The 27034-nt window shown below is 43.9% G+C and overlaps 3 protein-coding genes across 3 annotated transcripts; 1 reads left to right on the top strand and 2 right to left on the bottom strand.

The window, feature by feature from the left end:
• Positions 1-658: 658 nt before the first annotated feature.
• On the bottom strand, positions 659-11791 carry LOC112082126. Its single transcript, XM_024149227.1, has 7 exons — positions 11719-11791; positions 10319-10653; positions 3513-4736; positions 2842-3114; positions 2689-2769; positions 2202-2596; positions 659-728 (listed from the first exon to the last, which is right to left on the bottom strand). Exons 1-7 carry the CDS (start codon positions 11789-11791, stop codon positions 659-661), a joined length of 2451 nt encoding a protein of 816 aa, XP_024004995.1.
• Positions 11792-13271: 1480 nt separating this feature from the next.
• On the top strand, positions 13272-15345 carry LOC112082127 (uncharacterized protein At3g60930, chloroplastic-like). Its single transcript, XM_024149228.1, has 3 exons — positions 13272-13887; positions 13936-14687; positions 14758-15345. The coding sequence occupies exons 1-3, from the start codon at positions 13272-13274 to the stop codon at positions 15343-15345; spliced, it is 1956 nt and encodes a 651-aa protein (XP_024004996.1).
• A 5459-nt stretch (positions 15346-20804) lies between these two features.
• Positions 20805-21791, bottom strand: LOC112082128. The gene has a single exon (XM_024149229.1). It carries the CDS (start codon positions 21789-21791, stop codon positions 20805-20807), a length of 987 nt encoding a protein of 328 aa, XP_024004997.1.
• Between the last annotated feature and the right edge of the window lie 5243 nt (positions 21792-27034).

Raw genomic sequence — 27034 nt, forward strand, 5'->3', positions numbered from 1 at the left:
GCGGGTGCGACGCTTTCACCCGCGGAGGACCGCCCTTTCTCCCAAGGCTTGCAACACCAAGTCCCTAAAGATGCTGATGAACATCACTCTCACATCCCATGCATGATGATTACAGAAAGTGAACCAGACATCATAGATTTGGAGGATGAATCACCTAAGAGGATTGAAATGCCATACATTGATTCAATCATCAGTTTCGATGCAGCAAAGTTCTATTGTGATTCTTATTATGCATTTGAAGCACCAGGTTATCCACAAGAAAGACCAGTTTGAACTCTGCACAAAGTTCAAGAATAAGGTCAATTTCTTATCTCTTGTGACATTAGATATTTTTTGTGATTCTGGAGCTTGCATTAACATGAAGTCCAAAGCAACTGCTTTTAGACTTGGCATTAAGCACATTACAAGTACCAGGACGAAGATTAGCTTAGCAGATGATTCAAGTGCAACACCAAGAGGGATAGCCCGAGACATTCCCCTAAGGATTGGAGATTGCATAGCACATGTCGATCTATACATCGTGAAGACCAAAGATGACTCATATCTAGTTATCCTTGGATGGCCTTCCTTAGCAACTGCTGGAGCCATCATGGCTTGGCCCAACCGAAGAGTTTCTTTTGCAAATATCGACAAGGACATCTTCCATGGAGCTACACCACTAAAGAGCAAAGGAGGAAAGCATAAAGCTCAGGCATTTGAACCAGAAGAACTCTGGAGTGATAAAGAACCTGCAAGAGAGAACAAGAGGATTTCGAAAAAGACTTGTCTTAGGACAAGATCTTATTTGAACTAAGTCTTTCCTTTGCAAAGTCTAGCTAAGGACTATAAACCAAAGCGCTTGATGGGAGACAACCTATTTAGGTACTTATTTGTTTTTGTTTAACTTTCTTTTTCTATTAAAGTTTTGTTTTTCTTATTGTAGACAGGCTTTAGTATGCATCTAAAAAAAAAGAGAGAGAAGAAGAAAATGAGCTGACCGCAGCCAAGGAGCTTTCAGCCGCGGCCAGAAGAGGTTTTGCCGCAGCTAGAAGAGGCTTTGCCGCGGCCAGAAGAGGTTTTGCCGCGGCCAGCAAGCGTCCTACCATGGCCGCGACACTCTGAACCGCGACCAGCATAAATCCGGCCACCCTTGGCCACTTCCATCTCCACCTTGATTCAAATCAATTCAAGTTTGATCAAGCACCACTCCACATCATCCACCATCCACCATTCAATATCCTACCACCTCCACAACCCATCACCAACACTAGGTATGTTTTTCTTTCCCTTCATCTTTAAATTCTCAGATACTCTATTTCTCATCCTTGCCTGATTTATTTCACACTGGGGACAATATGATTTAAGTATGGGGGAAGATTTAATCCCTTTCTAACCATCTTTCTTGCATGAGCCTTTGCATTCTGCATTTTTCTTTAAAACTTTTCATTTTTTTCGGTTTTTCTTAAAACTTTGCAAAAGTATTTTGAGTTTCAAAAAGTGTTTTTAAAGGTCAAATACATTTTGAGGGAATAATGACAAAATCGACGATGATAACCAACCTGTTTGCTTCTACACTAATCATTCATAAAAAGCTCTTTCAAGGTTTAGTACTAGACTAGGCGGTAGCTAGAGTACTTGCACTACAAAATCCTACTAGAAGACTTCTATTCATGGACATCTTTTTTGACAGGATATACTAGCTCATTTTACTTGAACTTAATCTTGACATCTAATTTTCTCTTTAATGGTTTTAAGAATGCATCATGATATACATCTAGGACATCTTTACCTTATTGTTACCACTCTTTGTTGTCCTAGATAGCCAGTTCATCTTTAGCTGGTACCTCACCCTTAGCCCAAACCTTTAACCTCATACACTCTCTTTTAAGTCTATGTCGACATATATGTGCAAAAACGCTTGAGAGGAAGGAACAACATAGTTTTCAGTCACTCAAGAGAAGGACTGAATGAAACCGGGAAGGAAGTGTACCATGCAACTTCAGCAAGCCTCATGATGTCTCAAAAAGCTCATTCTTAAAGGTAATTTTCGTGCTCCCTAAGACTCTAAGTCAAAAGGCGGTTTCCCCTTTATCAAAAAAAAAAAATGAAATAAGAGAAAAAGAAAGAAAGGAAAGGAAACCAAGAGCCTAAAGAGTCTTAGAAGCCGAAATCATTTGAGCCAAGGCAATAGGTATTCACCTAAGGAGTTATGGATTCACAACCTGGACAAAAATCCAAGTCTGGGAGGAGGAGAGTCAGCTTCGTGGATGGCAGTCTCCATATTCGGATTTTGAGCAGTCTCCTCATCAAGGTTTTTGCTGGTGTCTTCTTGATCAGCATCATCCGATACACCATTGTTGTCTTGAGACTCATAATTTGCAGAGATGTTTTGAGGAAGGGCTGTACTCTGGTTTTGATTGTCAACATGATCAATCACCATCTCTTGTTCGTCGGCATTGGATTCGACTTGATCTAACTCCTCCTTAAATTCACTTTCTTCAGATTGTGGTAAAGAGGATGGCTGAACCGCTTCAGTTGTCTTGGGTAGGTTGAGGTTTTCAAGTAGGAGCCTCAGGCTATGGGCAAGATCAGAACCAGAAGAACCCAAGTCTTTTAGCTTTTACCAATCTTTTTCTTCATAGAACCTTTTTTCTTCATCAAATTTGTCTTCACGAGAGACAAATGTTTTTCTTGTTTCCAGATTGTAACACTTGTAGCCTTTCTGTATCGTAGAGTATCCGACGAAGATGCACTTGATGCTTTTAGGTTGGAGTTTATTCCTATGGAAATCTGGAACATGGACATAACAAACACACCCAAAAACTTTTAGAAAATCTAAATGTGGCTTAATTTATTGAGTACCTCATAAGGTGATATGTCTTTAAGACATTTGGTTGGAAGTCGGTTGATTAGATAGCAGGCGGTAGAAACTGCATCACCCCAGAAGTGTTTTAGGACATTTTTGTGGAACACCATGGTCCTAGCCACTTCCATAAGATGACGGTTCTTGCGCTCAGCTACACCATTTTGTTGGGGAGTATAGGGACAAGATGTCTGGTGCACGATCCCAAGCTTAACAGTGAAAGCTTTGAACTCATTGCTGATGTATTCACCTCCATTATCAGTCCGCAAATTCTTGATTTTAGCATTATATTGTGTTGAAATGAAGCTGTAAAATTTTGAAAAAGCTTCAAAAACACGGCCTTTTGAAGGTAAAAGTGTTAGCCAAGTGTATTTTGACTTTTCATCAATAAAGGTGACAAAATACTTGAATTGATCTCTTGTAGCACAGGGAGAAGTCCACACATCAGAATGAATAAGATCAAAATAATTCTCTTAAGTAGAAGAAGAGTTTGGAAAAACAGTTTTGCAATTGTTTTCCTAGGATACAAGCTTCACACTTATCATTCTCAAAAGACACACTAGAAAGCAGAATCTTAACAGCTTTAGTGTGAGGATGTCCTACTATAGCATGCCAAATTACATTATTCGCAACACAAGAAACCAAAAAAAGAGTTAGAGTTTTCAGAAACATTAGTAGAAGTAGAAGTATTAGAAGTATTATGAAGATCATCGAGAACATAGAGACCAGTCTTCACAGATCCGTCTCCGAAAATCTTTCCTGACTTAGTATCCTGAAACCAAAGATCATTAGGACTGAAAATAGCCAAACAATCAAGATCTTTAGTAACCTTTTGAACAGATAATAGATTTGAATTGAAATCAGGCATATAGAATGCTCTAGAATTTTTGTTAAACAGATTCAAATTACTAACTCCTTTCACAGGAACACGAGTATCATTTGCAACAACAACATCGCCAATTGCAGGTTTAATATCTTTAATTAGTTTTGAATCGCAAATCATATGATGAGATGCACCAGAATCAACGATAATAGGTTTATGTGGTTTAAGGGAATGAAACGCAATACCAGATTCCTTGAGAGGAGCAATGCTTTTGAGAAGAGATTCAAGATTAGACCTCCTCACCATGTCATCTTCAGTAGTTGATGCAGATAAAGCATTTCCCGAGCTCTGCATATTTGAAGGCTTGAGATGTGAGTTAAGGATCCAGCATTTGTCTTTGGGGTGTCCTTTCCTTTTGTAGTGCTCACACAGGAACTTGTTGCGATCGACCCTTTGATAAATACCTTTGTTGATGTAGACAAGATCACTCTTCTTACCAAACAGACCTACGGATCCTTCCTCCTTTTGGATATGGATACACACATCATTTAGGCTTAGGAGCTTGTCCGATCTGAGAATATGATGGATGAGACCATTGAATGAGCTGTTGAGAGTGAAGAGGACCCCAAACACCTGATCTTGCTCACATCTTTCATTGAGAGTAGCAAGATCTGTTGTAGGAGGACGAAGAGTTTCAAGTTCAGACCAGAGAGCCCTGAATTCACCAAAATGCTGCTTGAAAGGCTTCTCCTCTTGTTGAAGAGTATTCAGCGCCTTCTTAACTTCGAAGATGCGACTGAGATTTGAAATATTTCCATAAACACCTTTGAGGGTGTCCCATAATTCCTTTGCTATTTCAGAGAATGAGTAAGCAACAAGGATAGATTGCTCAAGAGAGCTCTGGAGAATAGAAAGCACCATCTGATCCTCTTGAAACCATTTAGATTCGTCTGGGCTCATAGTTTCGATGATGACAGTATTTGACCCTTCATCTTCCACCACATTTTTGCCCTTATCTTGGCTCTTTGAGGACTCTGTTTGGTTGCCGGTGATGTGATTCCATAGACTAGGCTGCAGAGAACTGTTTTAGTGGTTCTAGACCACAACAGATAGTTATCACCTTTGAGAATAACAGGTATAGTGATTTGCTTTGAATTTTACATCTCAGATCTTTATAGTGAAGAGAGATGGACGAAATAAGAGAATGAGAACTTAGAAAATTACAGATCTAGCACTCTGATACCATGTAGAAATCTATGCAGAAGTGTATAAGAAAGAAGAAAGAGTTGTAGAACAAAATGAATAGAGAGAAACTGTATATTATTTTTCTTAATTTGATTTGTACAAGGAAATACAAATATATAGAGAATAAGCTAGCTGTTACAATAATAAATGAGAAGAGTTGCATGAAGGAGAGAGAATAAAATTTTGAATTTCGTCCTTGTGCATGTAGGGGAGGGAGGAGCATGTTGCATTTAAATCAGGGCAGCAGAATAAATGCAGAGTTAAATGGACCAAAGATGTTGCCTCATTAAAAACCTTACCAGGAAAACCTAATGGGAAAAACCATGGTTAAAGGAAAAAGAGTGCAACAGTCACATTCCAACATTATATGCAGACATGTGCAAAAATGTCAGAGAGAAAAGGAACGACACAGTTTTCAGTCAATGAAGATGAATGATGGTGGTGCGGACCTAGGGTTTTTTTTAACAAGCCCGTTGGTCCTCCTTAAGTTTTAGATTTATAAAACCCTAGTGTCTGCAAGTGCACAGACGTACGTTGTAGGACTTAGGGTGTCGATCCACATGGAGGATGTCTAATCTGCAGTAAACAAACAAACTGGGAAGTAAGCAAACTCATAAACCAATAAAAGATTTGGGGTTTTTGGTTAAGATCCTAAACTAAACCTAATCTAGTATTCACAAGAAATGCAATGCAGAATGAATTGTTAAAAGAACATCTAAAGCATATCGACTCAAACTAAAGACTCTTAAACTCATAGGTGGCGATTTAGACTTCTCCGGTTTACTCTAATCGATGTATGGTGACGTTTCCAATTAGCTTCCAGGCGATTTATCTTCATCTGTTTCTGGGAATCTGCATTGAACTAGAATAGACACATGTATGATTAACCAACTGTCGTCACCTTAATCAACTAATCTATTAGATCTAGCAATTAACTCTCGCTCTCATGCTAAACTTAAGATCATGCATTGAACATTGAATTCGTCTGCTCACATCTTCTCTATAGGTAGCTTTCGACTCCTATAGCGACTATGTTCTTTTGAAGCTAGGTACGGATGATCTGATACAGCACTCTCGTGGCTCTTATTGATCCTAGGCTTAGAGAATAGGTCATGAATCTACTCTCATGCTTTACGAAAAACTTAGAAGAGATGAGATCCAGAATATGGCTAAGAACAATAGAAATCCTAATCGATATATATGCTTGTCGATATCTTCAAACAACTTGACTCTCTGGGATTAATCTACATGATGCAATGAATGATAAAAGACATAGAAGAATGTAAAAGAATAAAACAGAAAGGTTAATAAGATAAAAAGGAGGAAGAACAATGGATCTGGGGAAGAATCCCCATCTCCATCGCCTAACCCTAGAAAAACAAAGTTTGGTGGCTCAAAATCTCATTACAGGAGCACACACCCATTTAGGGCTGCTAAACAATGTTTTTATAGGTCCTGAGGTCTTCCAGGTCTCATTTAGGGCTTCTCTGAAGAGAAATGGTAAAGTGGGCTTTGATGTTGGGCCTTGTGGCTCGTCCTAAGGTCCACCGGGGGTGAGAGTCTTCCAGGGAAGGTAAAACATGCTTTTGCCGCGGGTGAGTCTTCCGGGACTAGTGAACTGGGTCAACTTGTTCTCCATGTATCTTTTGATTGCACCGTTGGATCTTTGTGATGTAAATTGCTATGGAAAGGTGGTTGTCTCTTCTTTATTTTCTCCAAATTTGAGCTGGATCGGACGGTGAGAAAGTCTTGATTTGAGGCTGAACGTCTGACGGTCTGACTCTGAGCTAAAAATGTGGATTTCTTCCATTTTGCCATCATATTCCCTAAGTTTGCTGAAAAGAGCCTTGAAACTACAAATACATGGAAATCATAATAAAAGTTCCTAAAAAAAAGTAAAACCTTTGAAAAAACATTTGAATTCAGTGGTGAAAAGTGGTCAAAATCAGGTGTTATCAACTCCCCCAGACTTAAGACTTTGTTTGTCCTCAAACAAAACAAGATTTAATCTGGAAAAATATCATTCAACAAAAATAGGAGGGAACTAAAAAATATCAGCAACCATACTTCTAAACCTTAATTATGGACAATGCATCGATCAGATCAAGTCTAAAAAATTCTCACCAAAATACAATCATATCTAGTCCGTTAATCCGTCATGCAAAAATCTACACACTTAGAACTAACTTCCAGTAAAGTAGCTCTTAACATTCATTAAAAGTTTCAGTGATTCTCATCAAAAGGATATTAAACAAGGCATTCAAGGTTAAGTATCAAAAAGGTTTTTTTATGGTAAGGCTGATGTGTTTAGGGTTACCTTTTTCTAGAGAGATAGGACATTATGCAAAACAGCAAGAGAGGATGGAACTGTAAATGCCCCCACAGTTTCAGTCACAGTCTTCTTGCTTCAAGATTTCTGATCTCCTTTCTTCAGGTTCTCTTTATGTTTCCCCTAGACTTGGATTTTTGTCTAGGTTGTGAATCAATAACTCCTCAAGTGAATACTTATTGCCTTGGCTCAAGTGATTTCGGCTTCTAAGACTCTTTAAGCTTTTAGTTTCCTTTCCTTTCTTTCTTTTTCTCTTTTTTCGTTTTTTTTTTTGGAAAGGGGAAACTGTCTTTTGACTTGGAGTCTTAGGGAGCTCGAAAATTACCTTTACAAATGAGTTCTTCTGAGGCATCATAAGATTTCTGGTACACTCCCTTGTGGTCTTTTGAGTCTTTTTCTTGAGTGACTGAAAACTATGTTGTTCCTCCCTCTCCGGCGTTTTTGCACATATCTGTCAAACTAGACTTAAAAGAATGCAGGAGGTTAGAACATAAAGGTTGGGTTAAGGGTGTGGTACCAGCTAAAGATGAACTGGCCATCTAGGACAACAAAGAGTGGTATCAATAAGGAAAAGATGTCCTAGATGTATATCATGATGCCTTCTTAAAACCATTGATGAGAAAATTACGTCAAGATTAAGTCCAAGTAAAATGAGCTAGTATATCCTGGCAGAAAAGATCTTCATGAATAGAAGTCCTCTGGTGGGATTTAGTAGTGCAAGTACTCTAGCTACCGCCTAGTCTAGTACTACACCTTGAAAGAGCTTTTATGAGGGATTGGTGCAGAAGCAAACAGGTTGGTTATCGTCATCGATTTTGTCATTATTCCCTCAAAATGTTTTTGACCTTTGAAAATACTTTTTGAAACTCAAAAGACTTTGAAAAGGTTTTAATAAAAATTGAAATTTTTTGAAAATGCAGAATGCAAGGACTCATACAAGAAAAGGTGGTTAGAAAGGGATGAAATCCTCCTCCAGACTTAAATCACACTGCCCCCAGTGTGAAATAAATCAAGCAAGGATGAGAAACAGAGTATGTGAAAGATTTAAAAAAAAAGTTTAAGGAAAAGAAAACTTACCTGGTGGTGGTGATGCTTGATCAAACTTGGATGCTAGGGATCCAAAACTGATTTGAACAAGGTGGTGGTGGCCAAAGGTGGAAATGGAGGTGGCCAAGGTGGAACAGATGTGGCCAAGGATGGATGGAACTGGCTAAGAGTGGATGGAAGTGGCCAAGGTAGCCGGCTGTGCTGGCCGCGGGTCGGAGCATTGCGGCCGCGGGCCAGACCTTCTTGGCTGCGGTAAAACGCATGCTGGCCGCGGCTGAACCTCCTTTGGCGCGATCAGCTCCTTTTTTTTTGTTTTAGTAGCATACTAGAGCCTGTCTAAAATAAGAAAAACAAAACTTTTAATAGAAAAAGAAAGCTTAAACAAAAACTAATAAGTACCTAAAATGGGTTGCCTCCCATCAAGCGCTTTGGTTTATAGTCCTTAGCTAGACTTTGCAAAGAAAAAGACTTAGTTCAAATAGGATCTTGTTCTAAGACAAGTCCTTTTCGAAATCCTCCTGTTCTGTCTTGCAGGTTCTTCATCACTCCAGAGTTCTTCTGGTTCAAATGTCTGGGCTATTTGCTATCCTCTTTTGCTCTTAAGTGGTGTAGCTTCATAGAAGATGTCCTTGTTGATATTGGCAAAGGAAACTCGCATGTTGGGCCAATCCATGATGGCTCCTGCAGTTGCTAAGAAATGCCATCCAAGAATAACTGGACAAGAGTCATCTTTGGTCTTCACTATGTATAAATCGACAAGTGCAATGCAATCTCCAATCCTTAGAGGAATGTCTCTGGCTATCCCTCTTGGTGTTGCACTTGAATCATCTGCTAAGCTAATCTTTGTCCTGGTACTTGAGATGTGCTTAATGCCAAGTCTCAAAGCAGTTGCTTTGGACATCATGTTAATGCAAGCTCCAAAATCACAAAGAATATTGAGGAGTCTTTCACCTCAAATGTCACAAGAGATAAGAAATTGACCTTTGTCTTGAACTTTGTGCAGAGTTCGAATTGGTCTACCTTCTTGGGCGTGTGTGAACAAGTCTTTCATCTCTTGGATAGACTCTTTGCTGTCACAAAAGAAGTGGCCTATCATGTAGTCTCTACATGCCTTGGCAAACAAAATTCCTTATGGCAGGGTCTGAACTACTTGGTTGAACTCTTCAAGTGCTTCTTTGCTGATCTTGTTTGTGTAATCACTGGCTTCTTGGGGATCTTTGAGATGGATCCTGTAAACAGCTGCATCAGGTGATGATCTAGGAAAATATAGATACCTGGCTCTTCTGAAATATGTAGAGATGTTCTCATTAGTCTCCTTGCTGTATCTAAAGAAGACTTGAAGGCAGCCTTGCTTCCAGACATCATCGAATGCGAGATAGAGAGGAATGGACTTCACAAACTTGTTGAATTCGATCAGTGTCTCTCTGGATATGCTCTTGGTTATTGGTTCTGTGTTGTCATCAGATGAATCGTCCCCAGGGTTTGGATCTTTTACAAACAAACCATACTCTTCATCTTCTGAGAATTTCTCTTGAAGTTCATTGTCACAAGTGTAAACCATGTTGCAAGATGCATAAGTGTTGGATTCTTCCTTTTCCTTTGATGCTTGTGCAGTGATTGAGAAGACAGTTTGGTCAAACAACCTAGGTCTGGTCACATGAGGTCGGTTTTCTGATGAACAGGCTTCAGAAAGAGGCTGAAAACTCTCCCAGTCTGAGAAGTAGTGCTCCACCGCGGGTGAGGAGCTCGGAGCCGCGGTGGGAGTGTCTCTGGCCGCGGGTGAAGAACTCGCAGCCGTGGTCAGCTCCCTCCGGCTCTCCATGCTTGCTTCTTCAATCTCTTCTTCTCCATTGTTGTTCTCTTGTTTCCAGTGGTTGTCAGGCTCGTCTTGGGTATCCAAATCATTGATTCCAGAGTTCAGATCACACTCCTTATGATCTTTAGAAAGTTTTTTAACTTTCTCTTCTACTTCATCCAAAGCATAGACAACTTTGTCTAAAGTAGCATCAAGCTCTTCTGTCTTGTTTTCAACCTTTGCTATGCCTTGCCATAGCTCCAATGTGTAGTCGTAGGTCTGGTTTTTGCTCTCATTCAGCTCCTTATCCAGGTCATAGATCTTAAAGGTTAGGGTTTGCAGCTCCCTTTCGTTTTGCCGAATGTTGAACTTGTTTTTGTCTTGTTCTTCCCTGACAGGCTCTATTCTCTGATCCAACACGTCATTAGCTTTGGTTCTCTGATCCTCCAGTGTTTTCACATGCTCAGAGAGTTCATCAAACATTTTGTCAAGGCCGATGATCACGTCATCTATCCTTGTTCGCAGGGCAGCATCGATGAGGGCTTGGGAGGCAAGGAACTGATTCAGCTTGGCTTCCAATGGATTAATCAGGATGTTAAGTCAACTGTTCTCATAGTTCTGGTGCAGAATATGATGAGGAAGAGGATGAGATGGTCGACGGTTCACCAGGTGTGGCGAATAGGGCTCATCTCGGTGGTGTGGAGGTTGCAAGTCTCCATGGTGGTGGTTAGGATTAGGGTTCCGAAGATGATGATCAAAATCACGCCCGGAGGTTGATTCACATGCATAGGGAGCTTCACACAGGTCGCAAGACCTTTGCTCAGGATTAGGGTTTCTCTTTGGATGATCCATACTTCAAAAGTTTCTGAAACTAGGGCAAACAGAAGAAAGAATGAGCAGAAAAAGAAAAAGTTAGGGTGTTTATGAATTTGTTTTACTTCCTATGTTGCTTTGGCAGAAACTCGACATATATATAGTCGTCTGCAGCTTCAACATCCCAGGTTTAGACCTCCAACGACTTCATGCCTCCCCAGCGACTTCATGCCTCCCCGGCAACGGCGCCAAAAACTTGATGGTGGTGCGGGCCTAGGGTTGTTTTTTAACAAGCCCGTTGGTCCTCCTTAGTTTTAAATTTGTAAAACTCTAGTGTCTGCAAGTGCACAGATGTACGTTGTAGGACTTAGGGTGTCGATCCACAGGGAGGATGTCTAATCTGCAGGAAACAACAAACTGGGAAGTAAGTGTGTGAGCCAAAGCTCGCACAACCGAAAATTTTGTAAAGAAAACTTAAGGGATCCTAAATTTCTAGGGTAATCGCAAGAACAGTAAGATCAAAAGAGGGTTTTTATTGCTGTGAAAGTATTTAGTCTTTATTGCTCTCGAGTTGTGAAAAGTTACAGAATGAATTGTATAAATCGTCTATTTATACTAATTCTCTGAACCGCCTAGCCGAGAATCTCGGGAGAGATTTTCGGAATATTTCCTTATCGCTTCGTGCGGCCGCCGTCATGATACTTCGCCTAGGGTTTCTATGGGCTTTCGTCCTTCAAGGCTTTGGTTCGGCCCAATTGTGGAGGGAAGTGGCTCGGCCCATTCTCCTTCTTACACGGCTCGGCCCACAGCTCGGCCCGTATCACCTTGCGGCTCGATCCATGTTGCTTCAGGGGCTCGGCCCACAGTCATAGCAGGGCTCGACCCATCCTGCCTCATGGATGGGCTCGGCTTGCTTCTTCACAGAGCTCGGATTCGTTGAGATCTTCCGACACTTAATCATTTCGAAATGGTTAATTCAGCTAGGGTGGAAACCGACCCCAACAGTTAGCCCCCCAGCTCGTTGGTCTCGGAGATGAGAGCGATGAGGTATGAAGCTTTGAAGTCAGGGTTAACCATACTCACTGAGTTGCTATGGTGTAGTTTCGCCGAGCGTTTTTGAAACGATACCGAGCCGTCGTGCTGGTGCTGCAATTTCGGTGATATGCGAAGCTATTTATCCGACGAGGCGAGTAAAAAGCCGAGCTATCGTGGAATAACAATGACAAGGCGCTCTCAGAGGATGCTAAATCAGTGTTATCTTTTCAAAAAGGATGCCGAGCTGTATCACTAACGCCGAGCCATGTTTTGAGATAACGACGAGGCGATGATGTGAAAACTATGCCGAGCCGTTTCATGTAAGAAATAACGACGAGGCGTTTTTTTTCTAAGAAAGTTTCCGAGCCGTTTCGATAATGACGAGGCGTTTTTCTAAGAAAATTGCCGAGCCGTTTCGTGTCTAACGATAACGACGTGGCATCTTTCTAAGAAAGTTGCCAAGCCGTTTCGTGTTTAACGATAGCGACGAGACGTCTTTCTAAGAAAGTTGACGAGCCGTTTCGTGTTTAACGATAGCGACGAGGCGTTTTCTAAGAAAGTTGCCGAGCCGTATCGGCAAAGTATGGTTCGGTCCACACATCTTGACGAGATATCCTCAGATAACCATAGTTGCGTTGTGGGCTCGGTTCACCTAGACAGCTCCATACGGGAAACATTTAGCGGCTTTTAGTTCTTTCCAAGACATTTTGAGTGTTGGCGTGTATGACGGACGCGCCGGGAGGTTACGCATTCGCCGCGGACTTCACGCGCCCTCATTGAATGCCTTTGCGCCATCCCGAGGTCCATGCGGACTTCACGCACTTCGGTTGTTCTATAAATAGGTGAGCTCCTTGGTTCCTTCTCATAATCTTCAGATCCACTCGTTTTCACTAAAAGGTAGCTCTCCCTTCTCTCTTCTTTTTCTCTCTAGTTTATTTATTTTCCGGCTAGGGTTGCGAGGTCTCCGCCGCCCTAGATCTTTTTCCGACGAAAGTTGGCCGCGTAGTATTGTAATTTTGTACAAGCTGTAAATCATGTCGAACCATTCCAACGATTCGTTAGATTCACTCTTTAACTACAAGCCGAGCCGTGTGGACCCCGAGGTGAGAGGTGTAACAGGATCTTCCGAGGCGTCTGTCTCGCCAAGCCCTTCCAACCGTTCATCCGAAAACGACGAGGCGTCGAATCACTCAAGTCCATCAGGTGCTTGCTCTCCAGATAACGAGCCGTCGGTTTCAACGAGCCATCCTCAGGGTCCCGCTTATAACGAAGATGAAAATTTAGCCGCAGTGAAAGCTGAAGAGGAAGCTTTTCCCTTTGATCTCTTGAATTAGAACGTCTCATGGCATCCCGAGGTGCTTCCTCGTCCGGGCAAGGGAAACAAAAGCGAGTGAAAAGGCAAAAACCTGACCTGCCCAGCTCCACGCTCTCCTCCCCCGACTCACTCAAGGCGTGGAGATGTCGTTTCCGGATATCCGAGGCTGTAGAATTCATCCTGCCAGAAAAGAATGACCGAGCTGACAAACCCCCTGAGAATCACTTTACTTTGTACGAGGCGTTCTTTGAGCTTTGTTTTCTCTGGTTTCCGATCCCCGGAGTTACCCTTGAGTACTTCTGGAAACACGGGATCTCGATCGGGCAGATTATGCCGAGGGGTCTGCGATACATGATCGGCATTCTAGTTCGAAGCTTTGAATGCGGGCTCGACATTGAATTGAATCATCTGTTAAACTTGTTGGAGATCAGAAAAGCTCCAAAGGGAGATAGATTTTATATCTCCAACAAGCCCAATCGCCGGATCATAGGTGGTTTTCCAAGCAAAGATCAGTTTTGGACCGAGCGCTTTTTCTATGTCCTGGTGAACGAGGCGTCAGTTGGTGAGGATTACGTTAAAAAAACTAAGACCGCTTGGGGACCACTTGGTAGCCGAAGCTTTGCCTCGGCTCGGAACTGTTATGGTATAATCTTCCCTTACTGAGCTGGTTGTTTTCGTGTTGTTTTTGCAGTTCGGAGCATTCTTCCCCCAATTCCCGACGACCTCTTTGTTGTTCGAGATTCTCTCGCGGCCCGGAGAGTTAATTGGAGGAAGCATTTTACATTTGAGAGAGTGGAAAGAGAGCAAGCCATTCTTGCCGGAGTTCCTGTTAGCTCTTCATCTTCAAATTCCTCAGGAGACACAAGGGAGAAAATGGTGATCATTACTCTTAGAGATAAAAAGAGGCATGAAGAAGAAGAGGCTGCGAGACGAGCCGCTGAGGCGGCTCGAACAAAGGCCGAGGCTGTCCCTCAAGACAATCCGCCGAGCCGTGATGATGAAGGCGCGACCCGAGCTGTGGGGGCAAACGTTGTCGAGGCGAACGAGAAAGAAGTGGCGCCCGAGGTGGAACCGGGTGAAATCATTCCCGAGGCGCCCAAAGATGACTCCGCGGCGCGGAATAACACTCCTTCCAACTCGGCTAGTTTGGCTCTTCCAAAGTCATCGAGGCCCCCGGCTTCGCATCTTCAGAAGCACGATTCCGGTCAAAAACGTTCGGCCGCTGATAAAGGGAAAGGCGTGGCTGTTCAAAAAGACGAGCCGCCTAAGAAGAAACGCAAGCCGGCGTCTGACGATCCCGCTTCGCACAAATTGGTCGTCGACGACCCAGACGCCTCAGCGGTGATGTTCTCGCGTGTCAACAATGCTAACACACGTCTTCCTCCTCCTGAGAAGCTGAGGAGACCAAGGTCTTATGGCGCGATGGCACAACGCGGCACCAAGGTATGTTCTGTTTACTCTCCTTATTTTATCAAATTCTGTTTAAGTGTTTAACGCGTACTATTCCTTGCAGTTTGTAGCGGCCATCAACGAGCTGATGGCTGAGTACGAGGCGGACCTGTCCAAGGTCGAACGTCGCCTGGACGAGGCTCGGAACGAGACCGCGGCGGCGAAGGGGAAGCTGGACGAGGCGATGACCAGGGTGTCGAGGCTGGAAGAGGAGAAGATAGTTCTTCGTGCTGATATCGACAAGGTTTCCGCCTCGGTCATTCGCCTCGAGGTGGCCAGGAGAGCCAAAAGCGCCGAGGTGGTGTTGCTTAAGAGGCGTATCGAGGCCAAAGATGCCTTGTTTGATGCTAAGGTCAAGCGTACGAAGAAGGAAACGAGGCGAGAACTGACGGCTAAGTTTCAGGAACGCCTCGCCAAGGTGGAGGAAGGTCTAGCCAAGCTCAAGAAGGCTAAAACCGACGAGAATGAGCTGGGGCAGATCAAGGGCAATCTTGCTATGATCAATGACCTGAGGAAACTGGATGGCCCAACACTTGATGATGAGGAGGCGAAGCTAAAAGATTGGGAGAGCAAATACGTCGATGACGAGGCGTATGATCGCATTGCCTCCGTGGTGAGCTTGTCTTCTTACCCGTGTCGCCGGACTCCGTAGACACCGGTCTGGATAACGAACCGATCGAGGAGACAGCGGCTAACCTGGGCGTTGTTGATCCGACCGGATCAAATGCGGGTACACTGGCCCTTTCGAACCTCCTTGCTGAGCGGGAAACGCAGTCCGCGGCTTGACTCACTCCTCCTTCCTTCATCTTTTACTTCATGCGTTTTTGTACTAAAGGCTTGGATGCTTTTATCCGTTTTTTAAACTCTTATGTAATTGGTGCCTGGACGGCTTTATCCACTTGACTATTGATTTTATTGGTGGATTGACTTAGAAGCGGTTACCTTCATCTTTCCCCTTAGTCATTTTTGGAAATGTTGTTTTTGCCTTTGAAGGTTTATGAATGAATGTTTTTTTTGAGGAAACATTGGCTGGGACGAACTGTTGTCAACTGGTTTTGTCGAGCCGAGCCGAGGGGGCTTTTGTTTGCTTCCCTGGTCGAACTGTCACGAAAGATTGCTAGAAAGCTGGACTAAAGGACGTGCTGTTACAGATTCTGTTTAACTCTGAAACCCCAGCTGGGGGTTGACTCATTTAAGGGGTTGTTGTTCTTTTTGCCTTCGACCGTAGGAGCCGAGGCGTCTAAGTTAGGAAAGATTCAGTGCGGAGGTATTTTAGGTTGGATTTAGTTTTGGCCATTTGAGGCGCTAAGGTTGGAACTCTTGTTGCCGAGGTCCATGTCCTGAGACGATATCGAAGTTTGGTTATAGACCGACGTTCCCGAGAGGGTGAATGCGTTTGCCGGGTTTTAAGAGTTCTATTCGGTTTTAGAAAAAGCGATGTAGTCTCGACTTACAGTCTCTTGTGCGATGACGAACCGTGGTGACCGATGGTTAAAAGAATGTAACTTGCACCCTCGTCCTAGGAAAGGTGGTTAAAAGTCCATTTATAGAACTTTGTGACTGTTGCCTCGCTGTGGCCAGCAACGAGGCGAGGTGTTTGGAAACGTAGTTTGCCAAAGTAGATGCAAGGACAAGTAAAAGTCTAGTCATAGTGTACATAAGTGATGAATGAAAACTAGCCGAAGTGGCAAGTGAATTAAAAATCCGAGGTGAACATGAAACAACTAACTGGTTTAAAACGAATGGGAAACTGACCGAAGTGGCTATGACCCTAGAGATAGTAGACGAGCTAAAATTGTCTATACGTACCCACTCCCCCCCCCCTTTTAGGAGAGGGGACAGCTGAACCCGTCCGAGGACGGGCTGCCTACGTACCCTTTGCAGGGATCAAGTCATCTCGTAGTTCATATTTGAGCGTGTTGTAGCCTTAGTGATAATACTTCTTCAGGTGCATTGCATTCCACGATCTTGGAATTGCTTCGGCAGCTACCGTCGCAAGTTTGTAGACTCCTGGGCGAACTACTTTTGTAATCTTGTAAGGACCTTCCCAATTTGCTCCGAGCTTTCCCGCATTCTTCTCAGTATTGTTTTGGAAAACTTTTCGAAGAACAAGGTCTCCTTCTTTAAATCTTCGACTTCGAACATTTTTGTTGTAGTATCTCGCCGTTGCATGTTGGTAGTTCTGGATTCGGATTAGGCTTGGTCGCGCCTTTCGTTGACCAAATCGAGCTCGTCCAGCATCATTAAGTGATTCAAGCCCTCTTGTCCTGGCAGAAGTCTTCGTCGAATACATGGGAAATCCACCTCGGAGGAATTACGCACTCCGTTCCATAGACTAGAGCGAATGGAGTTTCTCCAGTGGCTCGGCGCGGAGTTGTCCGATGCGACCAAAGGACTCCTTCGAGCTCGTCTGCCCATCGAACTTTCTTGGCGTCGAACCTCTTTTTCAGACCATCTAGGATCGTCTTGTTGGCTGCTTCGGCTTGTCCATTCCCTTGGGGATATCTCGGCATAGATTTGCTCAAACGAATTTTCCATTTCTCGCAGAAAGCTTCAAAACGCGTTGAGATGAACTGGGATCCGTTATCGGTGACTATCTCGTAGGGGACCCCATGTCGGCAGATGATGTTTTTCTAGACGAAGTTTTCGACTTGAGCGTCCTTTATGCTCGCGTAGGAATCAGGCTCGACCCACTTAGAAAAATAATCCGTGAGGACGAGAAGAAAGCGCTTCTGCTTCGATCGATGTAGAGGTCCGACTATATCCATCGACCATCTCATGAAAGGATAAGATGACGAGATCGATGACAGCAGCTCGGTAGGTTGGCGGATTGTAGGCGCGTGCCGTTGACATTTCTCGCACTTCGCCGTTAACTTCTCGCAGTCCTTGACCATCGTAAGCCAGAAGTAACCGTGCCGTTTTATCTTGATCGCGAGTGACCTTCCGCTAGAATTGTTTCTGCACGCGCCGCTATGCACTTCGTGCATTATCTTCCTTGCCTCCGGTCCCTCGACGCATGTCATGAGCGGTCCTGAAAATCTCCATTTAAACACCTCGCCGTCGACGAGGACATATCGTGCGGCCTGAGCTTTTAATTTGCGGGCTTTCCACTTGTCGGATGGTACTTGTCCATCGGCGATATATACTTGGATGGCTCCGAGCCATTCTTTGTCGCAGCCGTACTCCAGCTCGGCAGGTGAGGCGTCTTCATGGGATTTCTTCGCCGCTCTCTGGTTCCTGCTCAGGAGGATTTATCAGCCGAACTCCTTCTACCTCTTCGATGCTAGGACGTTCGATGAATTCGACTGGAATTTTCCGTCGGAGATCTGGGTCTGAAGTCGAAGCAAGTGCTGCCAAGACATCTGCCGAGGTGTTTTCACCTCGGGGTATTTGTGTGAGCTCGAACTCGTCAAACTTTTGCACCAAATCTCGGACCACTTTGAGGTAAGCTCCCATTTGTCCATCCTTTGCCTCGTACTCCCCGTTGAATTGACATGCTACGAGCTGTGAATCGCAAAAGGCTCTTATCTTTCGAACTCCGATTCCCTGCGCCAGTCGTATGCCAGCGATCAGTGCTTCGTATTCTGCTTTGTTGTTCGAGGCGTGGAAGTTCAGACGAAAGGAATGCTCCAATATTTCCCCGGTGGGAGAGGTGAGATGGATTCCTATTCCCGACCCGTGTTTAGACGACGAGCCGTCTACGTGCAGCATCCATACTTTGTTTGGGGTCGGCTCGGTCGTTGCCTCGGTCGGAAGTTCGATGAGAAAATCTGCGAGCACCTGTGATTTTGCAAACGATCTGTTCTGATACTCGATGTCGTACTCGCTCAACTCTATGGCCCATTTGGCGAGCCGTTCGGATTGGCTCGGGCTGTGCAGGATCGAGCGCAGCGGAAATGTAGCGAGCACAACAATCAAATGTGAATTAAAGTACGGACGCAGCTTGCGAGCCGATACTACAACGGCTAGGGCGACCTTCTCGATCTGGGGGTAACGGGTCTCGGCGTCGGTCAATGTCTGGCTCGGATCGCTCTTCTCTTATCAGCACACCACTCACAGCCGTAGCAGACACGGCGATGTAGAGGAAGAGGGGCTCTCCTTCAACTGGTTTCGCCAAGATCGGCGGGCTCGCTAGACAACTCTTCAATTCCATGAAAGCTGCTTCGCATCGCTCGTCCCACTCAAATTATTTATTTCCTCGAAGGATGTCGTAGAAAGGCAGGCACTTGTCGGTGGAGCGGGAAATGAATCTGTTTAGTGCACCGACCCTTCATGTGAGCCTTTGAAATTCTCGCTTCATCCTTGGAGAGGGCATCTCGATTAATGCGTTGATCTGCTTAGGATTCGCTTTGATGCCTCGGTGGGTCACCAGGTAGCCGAGGAACTCTCCTGAGGTAACCGCAAATCTGCACTTCGCCGGGTTTAGTTTCATGTTGTGTTTGTTTAACTGCTCGAAGCATTCTCGTAGGTGCGCGACATGGTCTTTCTCCTCAAGTGATTTGACCAACATGTCATTGATGTAAACCTCCATGGTTTTTCCAAGCTGATCTGCGAACATTTTATTGACGAGCCGCTGATATGTTGCCCCTGCGTTTTTGAGTCCGAACGGCATGACTTTGTAGCAGTATATCCCGTGATCGGTTATGAACACCGTTTTTTCCCGGTCGTCGAGATGCATCAGGATTTTGTTGTAACCAGAAAAAGCGTCCATAAATGTTAACAACTTGTTTCTCGCGGTGGTTTCGACGAGCCGGTCGATGTGTGATAGTGGGAAACTGTCTTTTGGGCACGCCTTGTTGAGGTCAGTGAAGTCTACACAGACCCGCCACTTGCCGTTCTTCTTCTTCACAACCACCGGATTCGCGAGCCAGTCCGGGTATTTGGCCTCGGCGATTGATCCTACTTTGAGCAATCTCTCCACTTCGTCGTTAACTGCTTTAGCTCGTTCGGGTCCGAGCTTCCTCCTTTTTTGCTTGATTGGTTTGAAGGTGGGGTCAACGTTCAGTTCGTGACAGGTCACGTCGATGCTTATGCCTGGCATATCCTCCGCTGTCCAGGCGAAAGTGTCGATATTCTCCTTGAGGAGGGAAAAAAGCTCGCTTCTTAGAGGCTCTTCTAGCTTAGTTCCGATTTCAGCGCGTCGTTCTGGACGTGTCTCGTCTATGCACACCGAGTCCACCGCGTCACATACCGGCTCGGCGCGTGTTTCGCGGCTCTCCGCGATCTGTAATTGCTATAAGAGTTTCGAGAGCTCTTTTGCAGGCTCTCGGTCCGTCTTTAAATTTTTGCGATCTACGTCTGCTCGTGCATCGGTAACGGGGTTCGTCAACTTATGCTCCGCCAGGCAACACATTCGCAACTCCTTCTGGCTTCCCCAAATTGTTTTAATGCCTGCTGGAGTTGGGAATTTGAGGCAGAGGTGATAGGTTGATGGGATCGCTCTCATTGCGTTGATCCATGGAGTTTCCATAATCACATTGTAGATTGGAGGGTGATCGGTGACACAGAATTCGACGATCCTAGTGACTCAACCGACTACCACAGGGAGCCTAATTGTGCCCATAGTCATTGTCGTTTCTTCTGAAAATCCGGTCAGAGGTTTGCGGATCGCCGTCACCTCGGAGAGATCGATTCCCATCCTTCTGAGTGTCTCCCTGAAAATAACATCTACCGAGCTCCCAGTGTCGATGAGTACTCTCGCTACATCATGGTCTCGGATCGTCAATTCGATCACTAGTGGATCGTTGTGTGGTCTATCTATCCCTGCCGTTTCCTCTTCGGCGAAGGAGATTACCGTGTTCGGAATATCGGTCGGCTCCGTCCAATTTTCCTTCGCTTCGGCTCGGCGCTGGTAAGCCTTAATGGAAGACACTGTTTCTTGGTAATATTGGGATCCACCCATGATCATGTTGATTCTTTGTCTCGGCTTGGGTCATTCCTTGGGTTCACCTCTCCTGTCGCGCTTGGTGTTATCACCTTGTCGGGGAGGATTTGCGGGTTCTGCCGTGCCGCTCGGCTCGGTTCCCTCTTTTGGCTCATTAGGGACAAGGTCTTTGAGATTCACCGCGTTCTGGAGCTCTCCTGCCGCCATCTTAGCCGCGAGTTTTGCTCCTAGAGTTCGGCATTGTGCCGTTGAATGCCCATAGGTCTGGTGATACTCGTAGAACTCTTTTCGTCGTAGTTGGTGGATCTTCTTACCCAAGTGTTGCTGCGCGGCTCTCCTCTTCCGCGTCCAGTGCCTACTTGGTAATTGTGGGCACCTCCGCTTCTTGGTTCGTCCAAGCTCTGCGCTGTTGCGTTGTTTGATAGATTGCATTTCTTCGAGGGGCGCGTCAAAATTGAGCTCCGAATTGCTGCTTTTGTTGCTTCGTATTGTTCGTCCAGATTCTTCATCTCTTCTTCGTTTACGACGAAGTCTGGCGACCGATGCAAGGCATCTTGAATCGTTTGCGGCGTGTTGAGGGCCATTTCCCGTCGGAATTCGGATTTGTACCACAAGGACTGCATTAGAGCTTCGAGTGCAGCCTTGTCGCTTATTCCTTCTACTTTGGACACGACCGCCTTGAATCTTGCCATGTACTCCCGAAGCGGTTCATTCGGTCCTTGGGATAACGTCCATAGGTCGGCATCAGAATTTCCTCTATCCATGAACATCGAGTATTGCTTAAAGAACAAAGCGGAGGGCTGTTGGAAGCTGCCGATTGAATTGCGCTCCTGTCTTGAAAACCATTCGAGCTCGGCTCCCTTGAGATGTTCTACAAAGAGTTGGCAATATCCGGCATCTACTTCCCGCTCGGTCAGATTGGCAGCGTTCTTTGTGAAAGCTCGTCCCATTGCTATCCGGAACGCTGTGATATGTGCCTTCGGGTCGGTCGTTTCTTCGTAGAATGGGATTCTCACCTTTCCGGGCTCGGGAATCCTAGCTTCCGTGATTCTCGCCGTGAATGGTGTTCTCTGAGTTTCTTCGAGCATTCGATCGATCTCGGGTGCGGCACTCGTCGCGTTATTTACTTGAGACTTCATGGCGCGTATCTCGGCCACCGTTCGAGCCATCGATGCTTGCAGCTCTTTGATTTCGAGGGTTTGCGCGTTAGTCATTCCTTTCGACTAGCGAGACCACTCCCGCTCTTCTCTCCTCGGCTCGTCTTCGCGCTCTGCCTGCTCGATCCATTGGAGGTTTTCCTCTTCTTCAGTCGGGTCGCCGTGGCGAGCCGGGCTGGTGACTTCATCAGTCCGGATGCCGTTTAGTGCCGAGGCGAGCTCTTCTTGGCTTATTCGCCGAGCCGAGCGGTTCTGTTGCGAGTTCGTGGTTTCATCGTTCTGTTGGGCATCCACGTCAATCGCGTCATTCTCCTCTTCGTCGGCTCGTCGCCTTGAGTTCCGACGAAGTGGAGGCGGCTCGGTCATGTTGACTCGGGTTGCCATGGGGGTCTGTTCGCCGAGGGGGCGAAACACTGGTGGAGCCAAGGGGTTTCTTGCGCCGCTCCCCGAGGCTTCTGCAGGCGTTGAGAAATCGAAGCGTCTCCGGACTCCATCCATCGGGTCGGAGATTCTGGCTCTCCTAGTCGGGTGTCGTCGCTCGGCCGTTATTGCGTCGAGCCTTTCCGTAATCGCCTCGTTCCTTTTGTCCTGCTCGTCGATCTTCTTCATCAACGCAGCCATCATGATCTGCATCTCCTCTTGGGTTGCAGTTGTCATCGTCGTTGTGCCCGATGCTGGAGCGTCCTTCTCCGCGCCGTTGTCGTTGTTGTTGTTGTTATCGTCGAGGGGGTTACTCGCCATGTTCTTTGGATCTTAAAGTATTGTCGATTTTAGAGTAAGAAAGTTTCGATGTCCCCACAGACGGCGCCAAATTTTGTGAGCCAAAGCTCGCACAACCAAAAATTTTGTAAAGAAAACTTAAGGGATCCGAAATTTCTAGGGTAATTGCAAGAACAGTAAGATCAAAAGAGGGTTTTTATTGCTGTGAAAGTTTTTTAGTCTTTATTGCTCTCGAGTTGTGAAAAGTTACAGAATGAATTGTATACATCGTCTATTTATACTAATTCTCTAAACCGCCTAGCCAAGAATCTCGGGAGAGATTTTCGGAATATTTCCTTATCGCTTCGTGCGGCCGCCGTCATGATACTTTGCCTAGGGTTTCTATGGGCTTTCGTCCTTCAAGGCTTCGGTTCGGCCCAATTGTGGAGGGAAGTGGCTCGGCCCATTCTCCTTCTTATGCGGCTCGGCCCACAGCTCGGCCTGTATCACCTTGCGGCTCGATCCATGTTGCTTCAGGGGCTCGGCCCACGGTCATAGCAGGGCTCGACCCATCCTGCCTCATGGATGGGCTCGGCTTGCTTCTTCACAGAGCTCGGATTCGTCGAGATCTTCCGACACTTAGTCATTTCGAAATGGTTAATTCAGCTAGGGTGGAAACCGACCCCAACAGTAAGCAAACTCATAAACCAATAAAAGATTTGGGGTTTTTGGTTAAGATCCTAAACTAAACCTAATCTAGTATTCACAAGAAATGCAATGCATGATGAATTGTTAAAAAAACATCTAAAGCATATCGACTCAAACTAAAGACTCTTAAACTCATAGGTGGCGATTTAGACTTCTCCGGTTTACTCTAATCGATGTATGGTGGCATTTCCAATTAGCTTCCGGATGATTTATCTTCATCTGTTTCTGGGAATCTGCATTGAACTAGAATAGACACATGTATGATTAACCAACTGTCGTCACCTTAATCAACTAATCTCTTAGATCTAGCAATTAACTCTCGCTGATCTCATGCTAAATTTAAGATCATGCATTTAACATTGAATTCGTCTGCTCACATCTTCTCTATAGGTAGCTTTCGACTCCTATAGCGACTATGTTCTTCTGAAGCTAGGTACGGATGATCTGATACAGCACTCTCGTGGCTCTGATCGATCCTAGGCTCAGAGAATAGGTCATGAATCTACTCTCATGCTTTACGAATAACTTAGAAGAGATGAGATCCAAAATATGGCTAAGAACAATGGAAATCCTAATCGATATATATGCTTGTCGATATCTTCAAACATCTTGACTCTCTGGGACTAATCTACATGATGCAATGAATGATAAAAGACATAGAAGAATGCAAAAGAATGAAACAGAAAGGTTAATAAGATAAAAAGGAGGAAGAACAATGGATCTGGGGAAGAATCCCCATCTCCATCGTCTAACCCTAGAAAAACAAAGTTTGGTGGCTCAAAATCTCATTACAGGAGCACACACCCGTTTAGGGCTGCTAAACAATGTATTTATAGGTCCTAAGGTCTTCCAAGTCTCATTTAGGGCTTCTCTGAAGAGAAATGGCGAAGTGGCCTTTGATGTTGGGTCTTGTGAGTCGTCCTAAGGTCCACCGGGGGTGAGAGTCTTCCAGGACAGGTAAAACATGCTTTTGCCGCGGGTGAGAGTCTTCCGGGACTGGTGAACTGGGTCAACTTGTTCTCCATGTATCTTTTGATTTCACTGTTGGATCTTTGTGATGTAAAGTGTTATGGAAAGCTGGTTGTATCCTCTTGATTGTCTCCAAATTTGAGCTGGATCGGACGGTGAGAATGCCTTCATTTGAGGCTTAACTTGTGATGGTCTGACTCTGAGATAAAAATGTGGATTTCTTCCATTTTGCCATCATATTCCCTAAATTTCATGAAAAGAGCCTTTAAACTATAAATACATGGAAATCATAATAAAATTTCCTAAAACAAAGTAAAACCTTTGAAAAAGCATTTGAAATCAATGGTGAAAAGTGGTCAAAATCAGGTGTTATCAATGAAGACTGTACTTTACTAGTAGAGGAGATTCCCAAGAGCATTACTAAATCCCGGAAATTCAGATATACGATATATGGTCGACTTTGGACTTACTCTCTATTAAAAAGACTTTCCCCCTATAAAAAAAGGCGATATATATATAAAAGTGAGAATAAAAGAAAGGAAATTGTCTAAGAGAAGTCTAATGGTATGCCATGAGTTTCAAGGATTCTACAGATCATCATTTGAGAGAGTTGAAGATTTCTTAATGAGTCCCAGAAATTAGGTCAAAGATTTCTTAATGAGACAATTTCCTTTGACCTAATTTCTTAATAACTCCGTACATAGCTTCAGAAGAATATAGTCATTGTAGGAGACGAAAGCTACCTATAGAGAAGATGTGAGTAAAAACGAATTCAGTTAAGTTAATGCATGATCTTATTTGCTGAAAGAGACGAAATCTACTTGTAGAGTTTAAGTGATTAGTTGGTTAAGGTGACGAGAGTTGGTTACCATATAAGTGCTTATTCTAGTTCCATGCAGATACTAGGAATAGATAAAGAAATGCTACCTGAGACTAGCCGGAAAATACTTAGATATCGATTAGGGTTAACATTAGAAGTTTGTGTCGACCCCCTATGAGTTTAGAACCCTAATTTGAATACATCCCTTAGTTTTTCCTTAGCAACTCACCTTTTTTTTCATTTTACGTCTAATCGATATGGTCTAGGATTTTTCTTAGTTTTATTTTATCTTTTCTTTTCCCGTAAAAACCAAAACTTACGAAAACCCTTCTGAGTTTATTATTTCTCTTACTTATCCCAGTTTGAAGTTTTTTTCAGATTAAACAACCTCCCTGTGGATCGACACCCTAAGTACTATATCACACGACTGTGCACTTAGAGGATACTAGGTTTTTATAAAACCTGCTAACCCTAGCACGCATCAATATGTGCAAAAATGTCAGAGAGAAAGATGAACAACGCAGTTTTCACTAACTGAAGATAAAGGCTTGCAATTTCTGGGAATGATTCAACAAGGAAGAAAACTTAGTTTGCCTCAGAAAAACTTTAAAACATGGTATATTTTTCGTCCCTTAGAGACTCTCTCTCTCAATAAAAGGTGTTTCCCATTTCTAAAAAAACAGAAAATAAGAAAAATAAGCAAATAAAGGAAATAAAAACCTTAGAGAGTCTAAGGGGATCGATATTTTTTATGCGGCAAACCACAGTTCGATTTTTTGGAGTCTAGGAGATGATCTTATTGAATCCCGGAAAATATCTAAGTTTGGGGGAAGTAACCTTTTATGGATTATTTTTAAATGCTTTTCTAATGTTTTTATTTCTTTAAAGTATTTTTATTATATTTTTCTAGTATTTGTAGTCTCAAGACTCTTTTCAGGAAACTTAAACAAAAGTTTTGCAAATTGGAAAGAAAACCAGATTTTCAGCTCAAAGTCAAAGAATCAGAAGTTCACCCTCAAATGAAAACTTTTTCACCGTCTGATCCAGCTCAAATTTGGAGACCTTGAAGATGCGTCAGCTAGCTTTCCAGAACACTTAACATAAGGACAATCCAACGGTTCAATCAAAAGTTATGAAAAGATCAAGAAATCCAATCAAGTAGCAGGCCAGCCTTCCGGACCACAGCCAATACATGATTTACCACGGCCAGAGAGTTCCTGGCCGCGGAGAAACATTGTCCGATTTCAGAAGCCCAATTTAAAGCCCATTTAATTTCTGTCTTTGAAGAAACCTTAAGTGACGACAAATCATGCCTTAAAGACATATAAATACCTGTTTTAAAAACCCTACACCGTGTGCTAAGTGTTAAGAGTGCTTAGTTTGTTTTAGGTTTCTCATACTTAGCAGTTAGGTTTAGGGAGATAGAAATCCATCTTTGAACCCTTTTTTTTTTTTTCAATATCAAATTCTTTACAGCTTTCTTCTACAATGTTTTTGCTTTCTTTAATCATGTCTGAGTCGTTTACTTGTTGGGTTTAAGCAAATTTTTGATGGGGAATATATATGTTCGATGAAGATTGCATGAGCTATCAAGCCGAATCCTAGAACTCTTTCTTCTAAACTTATTTTTAATGCATGAGAGTATCGTCATGAACTATATTCTGATTTAGGTATTTTTGAGAGAGTTTTCATTATCTGCGAGATCTAGTTTTAGAAGAGCAATTCTGCCATAGGATAAGAAAGCTACCTATGGGTGGGTTGTGAATGTAGACGAGTCTTGTACAATATATTATGTGCACCTGTTACTGGGGCCGGAGACGAAAGCTACTGGTCAGGGTCGTGGGTGGCAGTTGGTTATGATCACGAAAGTGATGTAGTCATACATTCGTACTTGAGTTCTAAGAGTTTTAGCTAGGATGTTTTTTATTTTCTTTTTAGCATGTTTTGAATCGGTCATACCCCAAAGATATTTTCAAACAATCCAGCGTTTCTATTATAAGTTTTTACATCAATTTTATTCAAGCTATTTCACTTTAGTTTTCAATCGATTTTTCTTAAGTAGTTTTTTCTTTTCCCATTTAGATTAGGATCTAGCTTTTTAGGG

Source organism: Eutrema salsugineum, unplaced genomic scaffold (genome assembly GCF_000478725.1).
Source record: "Eutrema salsugineum unplaced genomic scaffold, Eutsalg1_0 scaffold_1, whole genome shotgun sequence".
NCBI classification, from domain to species: domain Eukaryota; kingdom Viridiplantae; phylum Streptophyta; class Magnoliopsida; order Brassicales; family Brassicaceae; genus Eutrema; species Eutrema salsugineum.